Here is an 11,204-nt window from a genome sequence, read left to right as displayed (position 1 = left end):
TGTTGGAATATATCTTGCACTGTCCGATTGCTTGCATTTTTTGATATTGTGTATAGAAATATAGCTACTTGCTCTTCCACGGATACATATGTTCCGTCTTCAAGTTTGCACTTCTCACACAATTTTTGAACTAAGGCTTGAAAGATCTCTCTCTCCATGTGGAATCGTCTCTGGCACAAGACCTCATGGCCGGTAAGTGTTTCATGCATGTATGTGGATCCTGTGAGGATGGATGTATGTATTGGCATTTTTGTGGATGAGCTGCTGCCTTCTAATGTAGGATGTATGAGAAAAACGAATTCATCTTCATTTTCTGATCGCCTACGGTAGTTTGGATTCATCGCTTGAGTGAGAAATGTGATGCTGAAATGAACTCAGCAGTGAGGAATGGCTGTGGGAATGGTTGGCTGTGTGATGTGTGTTGTTCTTAAGCTTGTGCATCTGTACATATATATAGAGCAAATGTAGTGCAACGGCTAGTATGTGTAACGGTCAAAACTCAAGGCAACGGCTAGAAAGCTTCCTGTGATGCGAACACACCTCATTTTTCTATTCCTCTACTTTGGAGACCTGTGATTTGTACTGTACACCCAACCTCACTTCCTCTATTTTTTCCTATTCCTTTGCTCTGCTCTCCTCCAATCCGAACACAGCCTTATTTGTGATGCAGGTTCCCTTACCACAGGTTGACAGAAATGTTCAAAAAGTTGACGGTGGAAGTAGTTCAGTATGGATATAGTTCACATAGTTGTGATATTTTTAGTGGAACAAAGTATTGTTTCTTGCTGAACCTGTAACCATAATTAGCATTTTCTCTTTTGAGACATAGTTAGTAAACTATATTTATCATTGGTGTTGCACTATTGGTCCGACTTTGGCATGTCAGGTTATATGCATGTGTGGATGCAAGTTGAATATTTGTTCTCTTGCGAACTGTGTATTTAATATATTTTTTCGTTCAAATTTCTGTATTAAATTTTAGTCCCAAATGTCCTGAACTTTTTTTAGAAAAGAGGGACAAACATTATTCTGCTATTTATATGAAAATATTGTGAGAAAAAATGAAGTTATTTGTGGTGATTTTTTATTGTAATGATATTTTTCTTTTACACATTTTGTCCTATTGGATGGGCATGTCCCGTTCTGGTATTGCCTGCGGGGATTTCTCTTCCCTCCCCTTTGGTGTCCAAATGGCAAAGTGTATTTCCACATAGTGGGAGGGGATCTCGTATGGGCAGGGAAATCCCACATCGGGGGTATTACTACCCAGGATTTTTCATCCCCAACAACCAAACTAGCCCTTATTAATGTCAGCCGCCGCCGTCGGCCTCCCGAGTCAGCCACGCGGCCGCCACGGCTCCAGAACGGCAGAGCACACACACGCACAGCCGCCGCCATCGAACTCGCAGGTGGCCACTGACTATACGTGCCACTCGGTGATAGTAGAGCATATCCACAGTAGGAAAATACTTCCTCTGTCCCATAATATAAGAGTATTTTTTACATTAATATAAAATATGCTCTTATATTATAGGACGAAGGGTGTATGTAAGAAAACAGGAACCGAAACTGCACGCACAAGAAACCTAACCCAAAGTTGTACCCGTGTACGAGCAATCGTTTTCCTCCTGTAGTGAAACCTAGCCGCCGCCACCAGGAGAGCCCCTCCTTCCCGTGCCATCTTCTGGCGGCTCTCCTCCGCTGACGACTTTTTAGTCGGTGGTGGTGAGGGGGGTTGCCGAATCTCCTGTGTGTGGTCGTTTTAGCTTTAGGTTTTACGGCCCAAGAAGCTTAGGGTTTTGGATCGTTCAACGTCTTGGCTTCGACGGCGGCGACGGCGATATTGAATAAAGAAGCTTCAAATTCTTCTTCATTGAGGCGATCGTTTCTATTGTCGGTGAAGGATCTGGGAACCAGTCTATTCAAGCGGAGATGTCGTGACGGCGGCGGCATCCTTGTGGTGGACATGTGTCCTCGAGCTTTGCCGTTGCGACGACGTCTGCTCCAACATCGGCGCGGAGCTTGGGAGGTAGGTAGTTGAGGAGCGGATGCAGACTGTGGTCTGCATCGACGACATCTGAAAGACAAAGCGTGTGCTGGGCTCGTGGTTCGTGGATGGCAAGTTTTGTTTTCTCCTCCGACGTCTTAGTCATGTGAGGGTGCTAGATCTGAAGTTTGATGGCGTGTCCGGGGTGTTGCCCCGGTCTGATTTGTTCAACGGTAATGGTTTCGTTTTTAGCAAGCCACCTGAGAGGTCCACAAAGCTGCATATCAGCGATGGAGCCGCGTCGAGCTCGAGTGAGAAGGTGATCCGTCATTTTTTTCTTTCGGTGACTGCTATGATGGTACCGGGGGCAGGTGTGGTGTCAAGCGCAAATACGTTCTGCTATCTTTTCAGTTTTATCATGTGTGTCTTTATGTGAATTATACTTTAATCTTTATGATATGAATGAGAGATATATTATATTATAAAAAAAAGGTGTACCCGTGCACCAACCAACGGTGGGCGGCCGGCTACCGACTCCGTCGCCCTTTTCCGCCGTCGTCCTCAACCAATCATCGAATCACCACCAAACAAGCGTCCAACCGAAACCTGTCTTCGCTTCCACGGAACACCTCCCCACCCCGATACGCGATCCCCGTCCCACCACGCCACCACCTGGCGGCGCATCACCCGGCCGGTATATAGGACGATCGAGCTGCCGGCGGATCGTCCTCCCCTCACGTTACGTCGATCCCCTTCCACGTCCGCTCACCGCTTCTTTAATCCCGCCTCCCCATTTCTTTATCCCCGCCACGCAGATCGGGGATCATCACCCCATCATTCTTCACCTGCCCGCACGGTGGTTGCACCGATCGGGATTCGGGACACAGCGAATGGAGGCCGCGGCAGCGCCTCGTTTGACCTACCCTTGTATACTGCCCTGAGCTCGTACGGCACGGGGAATCGCTGGATGCCCACGTTCTCCGTCCGCCCGTCCGTCCGTCCATGGAGCGCAGGTCAAAAGAAAAGAATAGTTCAACAGCCAGATGGGGCCGAAGTTGCCGTGTTGCTGGACTTGGAGGCACCTCCCCGTCTACGCCAAGCCACCAATGGAGACGCGCACGGAGCGTAATGGCGGTGCGTTCTTGACCGACCGGGCGGCCGAGATGGACGGCCCTTACGTCGCCGTCGTCGGTCAGGCCGGCGGCGTCGAGGGCAGCAGGGTCGGCGCCACCAACATCGGGAGGCTGCGGCAGGGGAAGGCGGCCAGGGGCGGCGTCAACGTCTCCTCGTGGCACCTCAGGGTGTTCGCCGCCGTGGTCGGGGTCATGGGCTGCCTCCTGCTCGCCGCCTCCCTCGTCATGTCCGCGCTTCACCAGGTGCAGTTCCGGAACGGCGCCATCTCCGTCAACTTCAGGGGCCTCCAGGTATTTCCTCGCCGCCTCCCATCAAATTCAGAAAAATCGCATGTTCGATCACGATTACCTGCCTGCCCGGCCATCACTGATCCCTTAAGTTTTCTTCTCTATCGCGTCTGAATTTAATCTTCCTCTCTGATTGTACGATCGCTGTACTCGTTCATCTGGTCTCAGACTGCAACATTTTAAAATTTTCTGCGCCTGTTCTCTCGTGATAAAATCTCTCGACCTGATGAATCAATTTCTGTGAATGAAGGAGCTCAAGCACAATTTCGTCAAGAAGGAGCAGTCAGAGCAGATAATGCATGAAAGACTTCTACAGATGGCAACTTTAGCCACCACCAAGGTTTGATCCTGCCAGCATAGCCATTACCACTAGTTACTTTCTGCAACTGTATTTGGGAAGTTGGTATATCTTCACTTTTACTGATGCTGCACTTTTCCCTTCCTGCCAGTGCAGAACGAGTCAGATGATGGAAATTTCGCATTATGGGAGGAACCCTACAAACAGGCGCGCAAATGGACGCCCTGCGCCGCCAAATACACCTTGGAAGAAGGTGAAGCTTCATTCAACCAAATGCAAATAGTTACTGTCAGTACTTTTTTAGGTTTTTTTTGCTTCTTGACACTGAATTTGGTTAATCTCAGAGCCTAGCGACGACAACAATGGATTCATTCTGATCAGCGCAAACGGCGGCCTGAACCAACAGCGCGTCGCCGTAAGGATATAGTGTTTGGATCATCACAAGATCGATTCAGTTTTGATACTATTTGGTACCTAAACGAGCTTCACTCTTCCTCCAGGTGTGCAATGCTGTTGTCGTTGCAGCTCTGCTTAATGCCACACTGGTTCTGCCCCGGTTTCTTCACAGCAGCGTGTGGAAGGACAAAAGGTTAGAACTTTTAACTGAACCGTGTGACAAATACGTACTACAGTAGTAGTTACTCATTTTTCTCTCCGACATAGTAGCCATTCATCAAATTGTAGAGTTAACTGAATTTCTCCTTTTCTACCAGTCAGTTCGGTGACATCTACCAGGAAGACTACTTCGTGAACTATATGAAGAGCGATGTGCTCATCGTGAAAGATTTACCGCCCCATCTCCAGTCGCTGGACCTCGAGGCAATCGGTAGCCAAGTTAGTTCCTGAACCATGTCCTGAAAGTTCAGACTGCTTTGTTTCTTCAGTGCCCTTTATTCATCTCACCCGCCCCCTTGATCACAGGTTACCGACAACGACATCTCCAAAGAGGCTGAACCATCTGAATTCATCAGAACTGCACTCCCCATTCTTCAGAAAAGTGGTGTTGTTCATTTCCTCGGGTTCGGTAACCGGCTTGGCTTCGACTCGGTGCCTGCCGATCTGCAGGTAACATTTCATCCCCCTTGACATTGTTTTTCAGATGAACTGATGAACAATGCACACCGCACCACCTCCTTCAACAGGCCCTAGTTTTTTTATCTTCCAAGAAACACGCCCCTGTTTGCTCATCGGATGTTTGCATGGCTTTGCAGAGGCTGCGGTGCAGATGCAACTTCCACGCTCTCAAGTTCGCCCCCGAGATCCAGAAGCTGGGCTCGCTGCTGGTCCAGCGGCTGCGGGGGGTGAGCGCGATGCAGACGGAGATGGACAAGCAGCTGTTCGGAAGCAACATGCTGGAGCGGCCGTTCGGGGAGAAGGGCGACGACGCCGGCGGGCCGAGCAGGTACCTCGCTCTGCACCTGAGGTTCGAGGAGGACATGGTCGCCTACTCCCTCTGCGAGTTCGGCGGCGGCGAGGAGGAGAGGAGGGAGCTGCAGGCCTTCAGGGAGACCCACTTCCCGGCCCTCGTGACGCGCCTCCGGAACACGTAAGCGCGCGCGTCGCCATTGCCGATCACGCTGCTCTGCCAAGATCTTCACTGATTGGTTACTGACATTATGTTGCTGCGGTGGTTGTGTTGTGTATGGCCAGCACGGTGTCGCCGGAGGAGCTGCGGAGCCAGGGGAGGTGCCCGCTGACGCCGGAGGAAGCCGGGCTCATCCTCGCCGCGCTCGGCTACGACCGCGGGACGTTCATCTACGTGGCCGGGTCGCAGATATACGGCGGCGCGACGCGGCTGCGCCCGCTCACGCGGCTGTACCCGAACCTGGTCACCAAGGAAGACATCCTCTCCTCCGACGAGCTCGCTCCGCTCAAGAACTTCTCCTCCCGGGTAAGCGATCGAAATCATTTTCTTCTCGCGACAGTTTCTGAATCTGAACTCTCTCAACCCTGTCGACCGACGAGTCTGACTGACTGACTGACTGGCCGCCGTCCCAGCTGGCGGCGCTGGACTTCATCGCGTGCGCCTCGTCGGACGTGTTCGCGGTGACGGACTCCGGCAGCCAGCTGTCGTCGCTGGTGTCGGGGCACCGCGTGTACCACGGCCGGGGCCGCGCGCCGACGCTGCACCCGAACCGGAAGCGGTACGCTCAGATCCTCTCCGAGGAGGGCGGCATCGAGTGGGCCGGGTTCCAGAGGAGGGTGAGGGCCATGGTGGACGAGTACAAGCGGTTCCGCGCCCGGCCCAGGGGCCGGACCGTCTACCGGCAGCCCAGGACGCCCGGGTGCATGTGCAGGGCCGGCGGCGACGACAGCATCGACTTCTGAATTTTCTGTTCTGACACGTTGCCCATTCCTCTTTTTTTGTGGTTATTTGTTTCGTTCTTTTGTGCATACATTAACTTGTGATATTTTTCTATAGCTCTAGGGACATGGCAGGTTCAGTTGAGAGGTATATAGTACATGCAGTTTGATAGATTGTAACAGAGGGGTTTTGCTGGGGAGAGTTGTACAGAAAGTGACATATATCATGCTTAGAGCCTGTTCGGATGCACTCCACTCCTTCAAATCTTCCACTCCACTCCCAGCTCCTGGACTGATGGCTCCTTCCAACAAATCGAGAGTTTATAAGATGTTTGGCAACTGACTCCACTCCAGGGAACGGCGCTAGTGGGTGGGCCGTCGAGCTCCTCCACTCCGTCGCCGGCCGCGTCGAGGTCGCCGACGTCGTCCCTCCCGGCGCTGGTCGTACTGCCGTGCGCGGACCCATTGGAGCTCATCCAGAGGCCGGCGCGAACACCGCTGCGCGGGCGTGTGATGTACTTCTCGGCGGAGTTGCTGGCGGCACTCAAGGAACAAGCTAGGCAGGAGCTCCTGGAGGCCGGGAACGCGGCGGGTGCGGCCGCCCTGACGCGGTTCCAGACGTTGGGCTCGCTGATGTGGCGGTGCGTCACCCGCGCTCAGCGGCTGGTCCCTGACCACGTGTCCGTGTTCCGCGTGGCCGTCAACAACCGAAGGTGGTTCCGGCCGGCGCTGCCGAGGGAGTACTTCGGGAACCGCATCCACGTCGTCAGCATAGAGTCCGCGCGCTCTTCAGACCTGCTGGGGCACGGCGGGCACGGGCGGAGGCAGCGGCCCTGGAGCGCGCGGTGGTGGCGTACACGGACGCGGCCATCAGGGAGCACGTCGCGGCGCGGACGGCAAGCCCGCCAGGGAACAACGCTAGTGGGTGGCGGCGGCGTGGCGCTTGGGTTCAATGGTCGGAGAGTAGCTGCGAGAGAGAAAAAAAATTCGATCGATCTGGCGAAGGGAGTCGCCCGCGGAGCTCGCTATTAGCCACTCCGCCGAATTGAATTACATGCAGCTCCACTCCACTCTTTCTACTCCGAGGAGCGGTAGCGTTCGGCGCCACTCCGCCCGCTCCGAGCGCGGAGTTGCGGAGCGGAGTGCATCCGAACAGGCCCTTAATTACGTCTTACGAATATTATTTCCTTTCGAATGGTATGAGATATACAACGAAATTTAGGGATTTTTTTAAGAAAATTCCATGAAGCTTTATTGAACTGTCATAATGTTTACACATGCAAATAAAGATCATCGGGTGCACCTAAGCAGACATGGCGGCCTACCCCTAGATGTAGCATGCTTCGTTATATTGCGGGTCCTGAAATTCGATCTCCTAAACTCATGAACAAAATTACTCAAATCGGCACTACTAGAGTACTCTATGATTTCATATATAATAGCTCCGTATACAGTTGCACTTTGATTTTTTGTATCATCTACCACCACCTTGTTGTCTGACGTGACATGGACCCTTTGCAAATTCAGGTCCTCTGAGAGAGCCAAAGCTTCTCTAACTACAAGTGCTTCGAGTGTCCCAGGGTCAATGATTCTCTTTGTTACGATACTCGAAGCTCCAAAAAAAGACGCATCGTTATGATCTCTACGACTGAGGCAGCAGATGCAATGCTAACACACCTCATGACGGCAACATCGACATTCACCTTGGCTAAACTCTCTCAGGTGGAGGGATCCACTGAGTTGGTCGAACTGGTTGCACCGTTCAAAGTAACGGACAAACACATAGAGCATCCCCCGACTGGGTCGGCCCCGGGTACTGATCGATCAGAACGATCGATCGAGCGATTCCCCTCACGTTGGGTTACCCTTCGTCTCGGCGACTCCTGGAGGCGCCGTTGAGATCTACCTCTCCCCTCGCCGTTCTTCCCCCAAGCCCTGGCCGGACTTGGACTGATTACGGGGCGATCTCGCATCGCCGCCCGGTCTCGGACTAGCTAGGGTTTTTGGGGGGTAGAGGGTAGCTAGGGTCTCTCCACCCGGTGATTTCTTGTTTCGTCGGGTTAGGGTTTTTTGACCAGATGGCGAGTTCGGCTTCAGGCGCAGGCTCGGGAACAGACGACGTTGAAGAGATGATGAAGAACCTGGGCTTGACGGAAGATGACCTAGATGATGTGGTCTTCGAAGATCAACAGGTTCCATCAGAAGCGGCCGTCAGGTGGATGGCTGTGGCACGAGTTCATACACCCAAAGAATACAACCAGTACTGGTTTTTTCGCAACATGAGGGCTGCGTGGGATCTGGCTCAGGAAGTAAAAATCCGCCCCCTCGAGAGCAACCTATACACGATGCAATTCTCGTGTTTGGGTGACTGGGAACGTGTGATGGTTGAGGGCCCGTGGACTTTCAAGGGCAATGCGGTGGTGATGGCGGAATATGATGGATTTACAAAGCCATCGGAGGTTAACCTGGACATGCTGGATATCTGGGCGCAGATACACGATCTGCCTGATGGCTACTTTCCCATGGTGAAAGCCCTGGCCGGAAAAATTGGTGAACTCATATATGCTGAACCGAAGTCCCAAGATTTTGAAGGAAATTTCGCGCGTGTCAGGGTGAAGATCAACGTCCACAAACCACTCAAGAACGCAGTCACGGTGGTGAGGGAGGGCAAAAGGAAGGTTTTCTTGGTCAAATATGAACGATTGCCCGATTGGTGTGCCGTCTGTGGCCATCTGGGCCATCAATTCAAGGAACACGGTGACGGTGTTCATCCACCGCAGGCGCTGGTCTTTAAAAATGTGACGCCCGGATAATTAAGCTACAGTAACTCTCTGCTAATGGTGCCACGTCACCACGATTACTGTTGCTAATCTCTCGTTAGTTCAAAAACCGGTTCAAAATTCAAATTTAAAATAAAGTCAAACAGTAAAAGTTTTCAAACTTTAAAACTAAAATGTTCGCATTGTTCAATAATTTCCCTGATCATTTGTCATGTTGAACCCAACCTTATTTGACCCACCAATTAACCCCTAGGAATTTATAAAGTGGTCCAACGGCAAATAAAATAGCCATTTCAAAATAAGAAAATATTTATACAATTCCAATTGACCTCAAACTTGGTATGTCATCCCAAAATATTGTGAAGTATTTAATTGACAAATTTCATCTACAACAAAATTCATTTAGTTCGAACTTCAAACAGAAACAGAGGAGAAATGCAAAACAGCAGTAGAATAAGAAGATTGGATATGGTACTGTGCACTTTGGCCCATTTAGCAACAGGAGCTAGGCCAGCCCAATTCCCCCTCTCCTTCTAAACTCTGTTCACTGAAAGAGGCGTGACAGCCATCCACGGCCATGGCCGTGCCTTGGCGTGCGTGGCGGCCATCCGTGCCTCCCCTCGACCTATAAGGCGTCCTCCCGAAACCCTAGCCCTCTCTCATCTGGCTCGTCTGTTTCCCCATCGCGCCCCCTCCTCATCTGCTCGAAATCGAGCTCAAAGGCTCGTGCGGTGGCCGTGCTCGTCGTCACTGTTGCCATGGCCACCGCCGTCGCCGTCGCAGGAGAAGGAGTCCAGGAGATCCGCCGCTGTCAGCTTCGTCCGTCCCGGGCACCAGCTCAAGCCAGAGCGGCCCGTGCACACGCCATCGCCGTCGTCTTCGTCACGTATATCGCCGACCGCCGTCGTCGATTTCCACCGCTTCGGTCTACCCCCGGCCTCCTCGACCGTGCCCCCGAGCTCGCTGTGAGCTCCTCTCCCGGATCCCCTCTCCCCCTGCTTCGATCTGTCACCGTTGAGGCCGTCCCCGCGCTCGGCCGCCATGGCCAGAGCTCGCTCCGCGCGCGCTCGCCCGCCCCCTGCCTATCCCGCCCGGCCACACTCTGAGCCGCCCACACGCGCGCTCGCAAGCCCTGCATCGCGCCCTTGCCTCGCCCCTGCGTGCCCGCGCGTGCGCGCCTGCACCTGCTGCTGCTGCTTGCTCGGTGTACTGCCGGCGCTGCCGCCGTCTGTTGTTGTTGCATTGCGGCTACCTGTCGCTGCTGCTTTGCCGCCGCTGCTGCTCGCCCTTTGCCTGCTGCTCTTGCACTGTTGTGCTGCTTGGCCGCTGCTTGCTGCTTCGGCTTTTGCTGCTCTGCTTACCACTGCCGCTAGCTACTACAGCCGGCTGCTACTGATGCTTGGGCATGGCCGGGCATGCGTGCACAACTTGCACATCCGGCTGTGCCTCTCGCCGGCTTGATTAATTAGAGATAGATTAGTTTTAGGATTAGACTAGTGGCTAAATAGCGTAATGTGTAGATGACATATGGGTCCCTTTCAATTAGATTAGTTTTACTTATTTGTTTAGGTACAACCTATGACATGTGGGCCACACCCTACCCTTTTGACTAGTCAAAGTTGACTTGGTCAACTCGGATTAAAACAATTAAAATAAATCCAGAAATTTTAGAAATTGTTTAAACCTTTGAAAATTAATAGAAAATAATCCGTATGTCAGATGAAAAAGTATTATACATAAAAGTTGCTCAGAACGACGAGACGTATTCAAATACGCGGTCCGTTCGTCCGCCACACATCCCTAGCATAGTGAACACGCAACTTTTCCCTTCCGGTTCATCTGTCCGGAAACGCAAAACACCGGGGATATTTTCCCGGATGTTTCCCCCCTTCACCGGTACCACCTCATACCGTGTTAGGGCACCCCTAGCACCGCTACTTGTCATGTCATGCATCGCTATGCATCTGTTTGCTTAATATTTACTGTTTCTTCCCCCCTCTTCTTCTCCGGTAGACCACGAGACCGGCACTGATGCCACCGAGTACGACTACGTCACCGACGACCCTTCTCCCTGTACAACAGAGCTTCCAGGCAAGCCCCCCCTTGATCACCAGATATCGCCTATTCCTTCTCTATACTGCTTGCATTAGAGTAGTGTAGCATGTTACTGCTTTCGGTTAATCCTATTCTGATGCATAGCCTGTTATTGTTGCTACAGTTGTTACCCTTACCTGCTATCCTACTACTTAGTATAGGATGCTAGTATTCCATCAGTGGCCCTACACTCTTGTCCGCCTGCCATACTATACTACTTGGCCGTGATCACTTCGGGAGGTGATCACAGGCATATGCTATATATTTTACACTGTTACATTACCTGTGGTACTGTTCGGAGTTGGGGGCTGAAGGGGAAG

At 52.2% G+C, this 11,204-nt stretch overlaps 2 protein-coding genes across 2 annotated transcripts in view; both read left to right on the top strand.

Moving 5' to 3' along the window:
- The window catches only part of LOC119333591, a 4,343-nt gene extending 3,604 nt beyond the window's left edge, over positions 1-739 (top strand). The window contains exon 5 of the mRNA XM_037606442.1: positions 686-739. Within this exon, the coding sequence (XP_037462339.1) occupies positions 686-739 (54 nt within the window). The remainder of the gene's footprint in view (positions 1-685) is intronic.
- Positions 740-2,622: 1,883 nt separating this feature from the next.
- On the top strand, positions 2,623-6,248 carry LOC119330177 (O-fucosyltransferase 8-like). The gene is made up of 10 exons (XM_037603293.1): positions 2,623-3,411; positions 3,659-3,748; positions 3,863-3,959; positions 4,051-4,121; positions 4,207-4,295; positions 4,420-4,540; positions 4,628-4,771; positions 4,918-5,252; positions 5,357-5,597; positions 5,705-6,248. Exons 1-10 carry the CDS (start codon positions 3,031-3,033, stop codon positions 6,032-6,034), a joined length of 1,899 nt encoding a protein of 632 aa, XP_037459190.1. The 5' UTR covers positions 2,623-3,030; the 3' UTR covers positions 6,035-6,248.
- The last annotated feature ends 4,956 nt before the right edge of the window (positions 6,249-11,204 follow it).

Source organism: Triticum dicoccoides, chromosome 7A (genome assembly GCF_002162155.2).
Source record: "Triticum dicoccoides isolate Atlit2015 ecotype Zavitan chromosome 7A, WEW_v2.0, whole genome shotgun sequence".
Classification (NCBI taxonomy): domain Eukaryota; kingdom Viridiplantae; phylum Streptophyta; class Magnoliopsida; order Poales; family Poaceae; genus Triticum; species Triticum dicoccoides.
The sequence above is the reverse complement of the archived record's forward strand: the minus strand, read 5'-3'. Positions and strand labels throughout refer to the sequence as shown.

Bases quoted from the DNA above. Each gene is read 5' to 3' on its own strand.
- LOC119330177 (XM_037603293.1), top strand. From the start codon at position 3,031: ATGGGGCCGAAGTTGCCGTGTTGCTGGACTTGGAGGCACCTCCCCGTC. The intron at 3,412-3,658 runs GTATTTCCTCGC...CTGTGAATGAAG, and splicing joins TCAACTTCAGGGGCCTCCAG to GAGCTCAAGCACAATTTCGT. The intron at 4,772-4,917 runs GTAACATTTCAT...ATGGCTTTGCAG, and splicing joins CGGTGCCTGCCGATCTGCAG to AGGCTGCGGTGCAGATGCAA.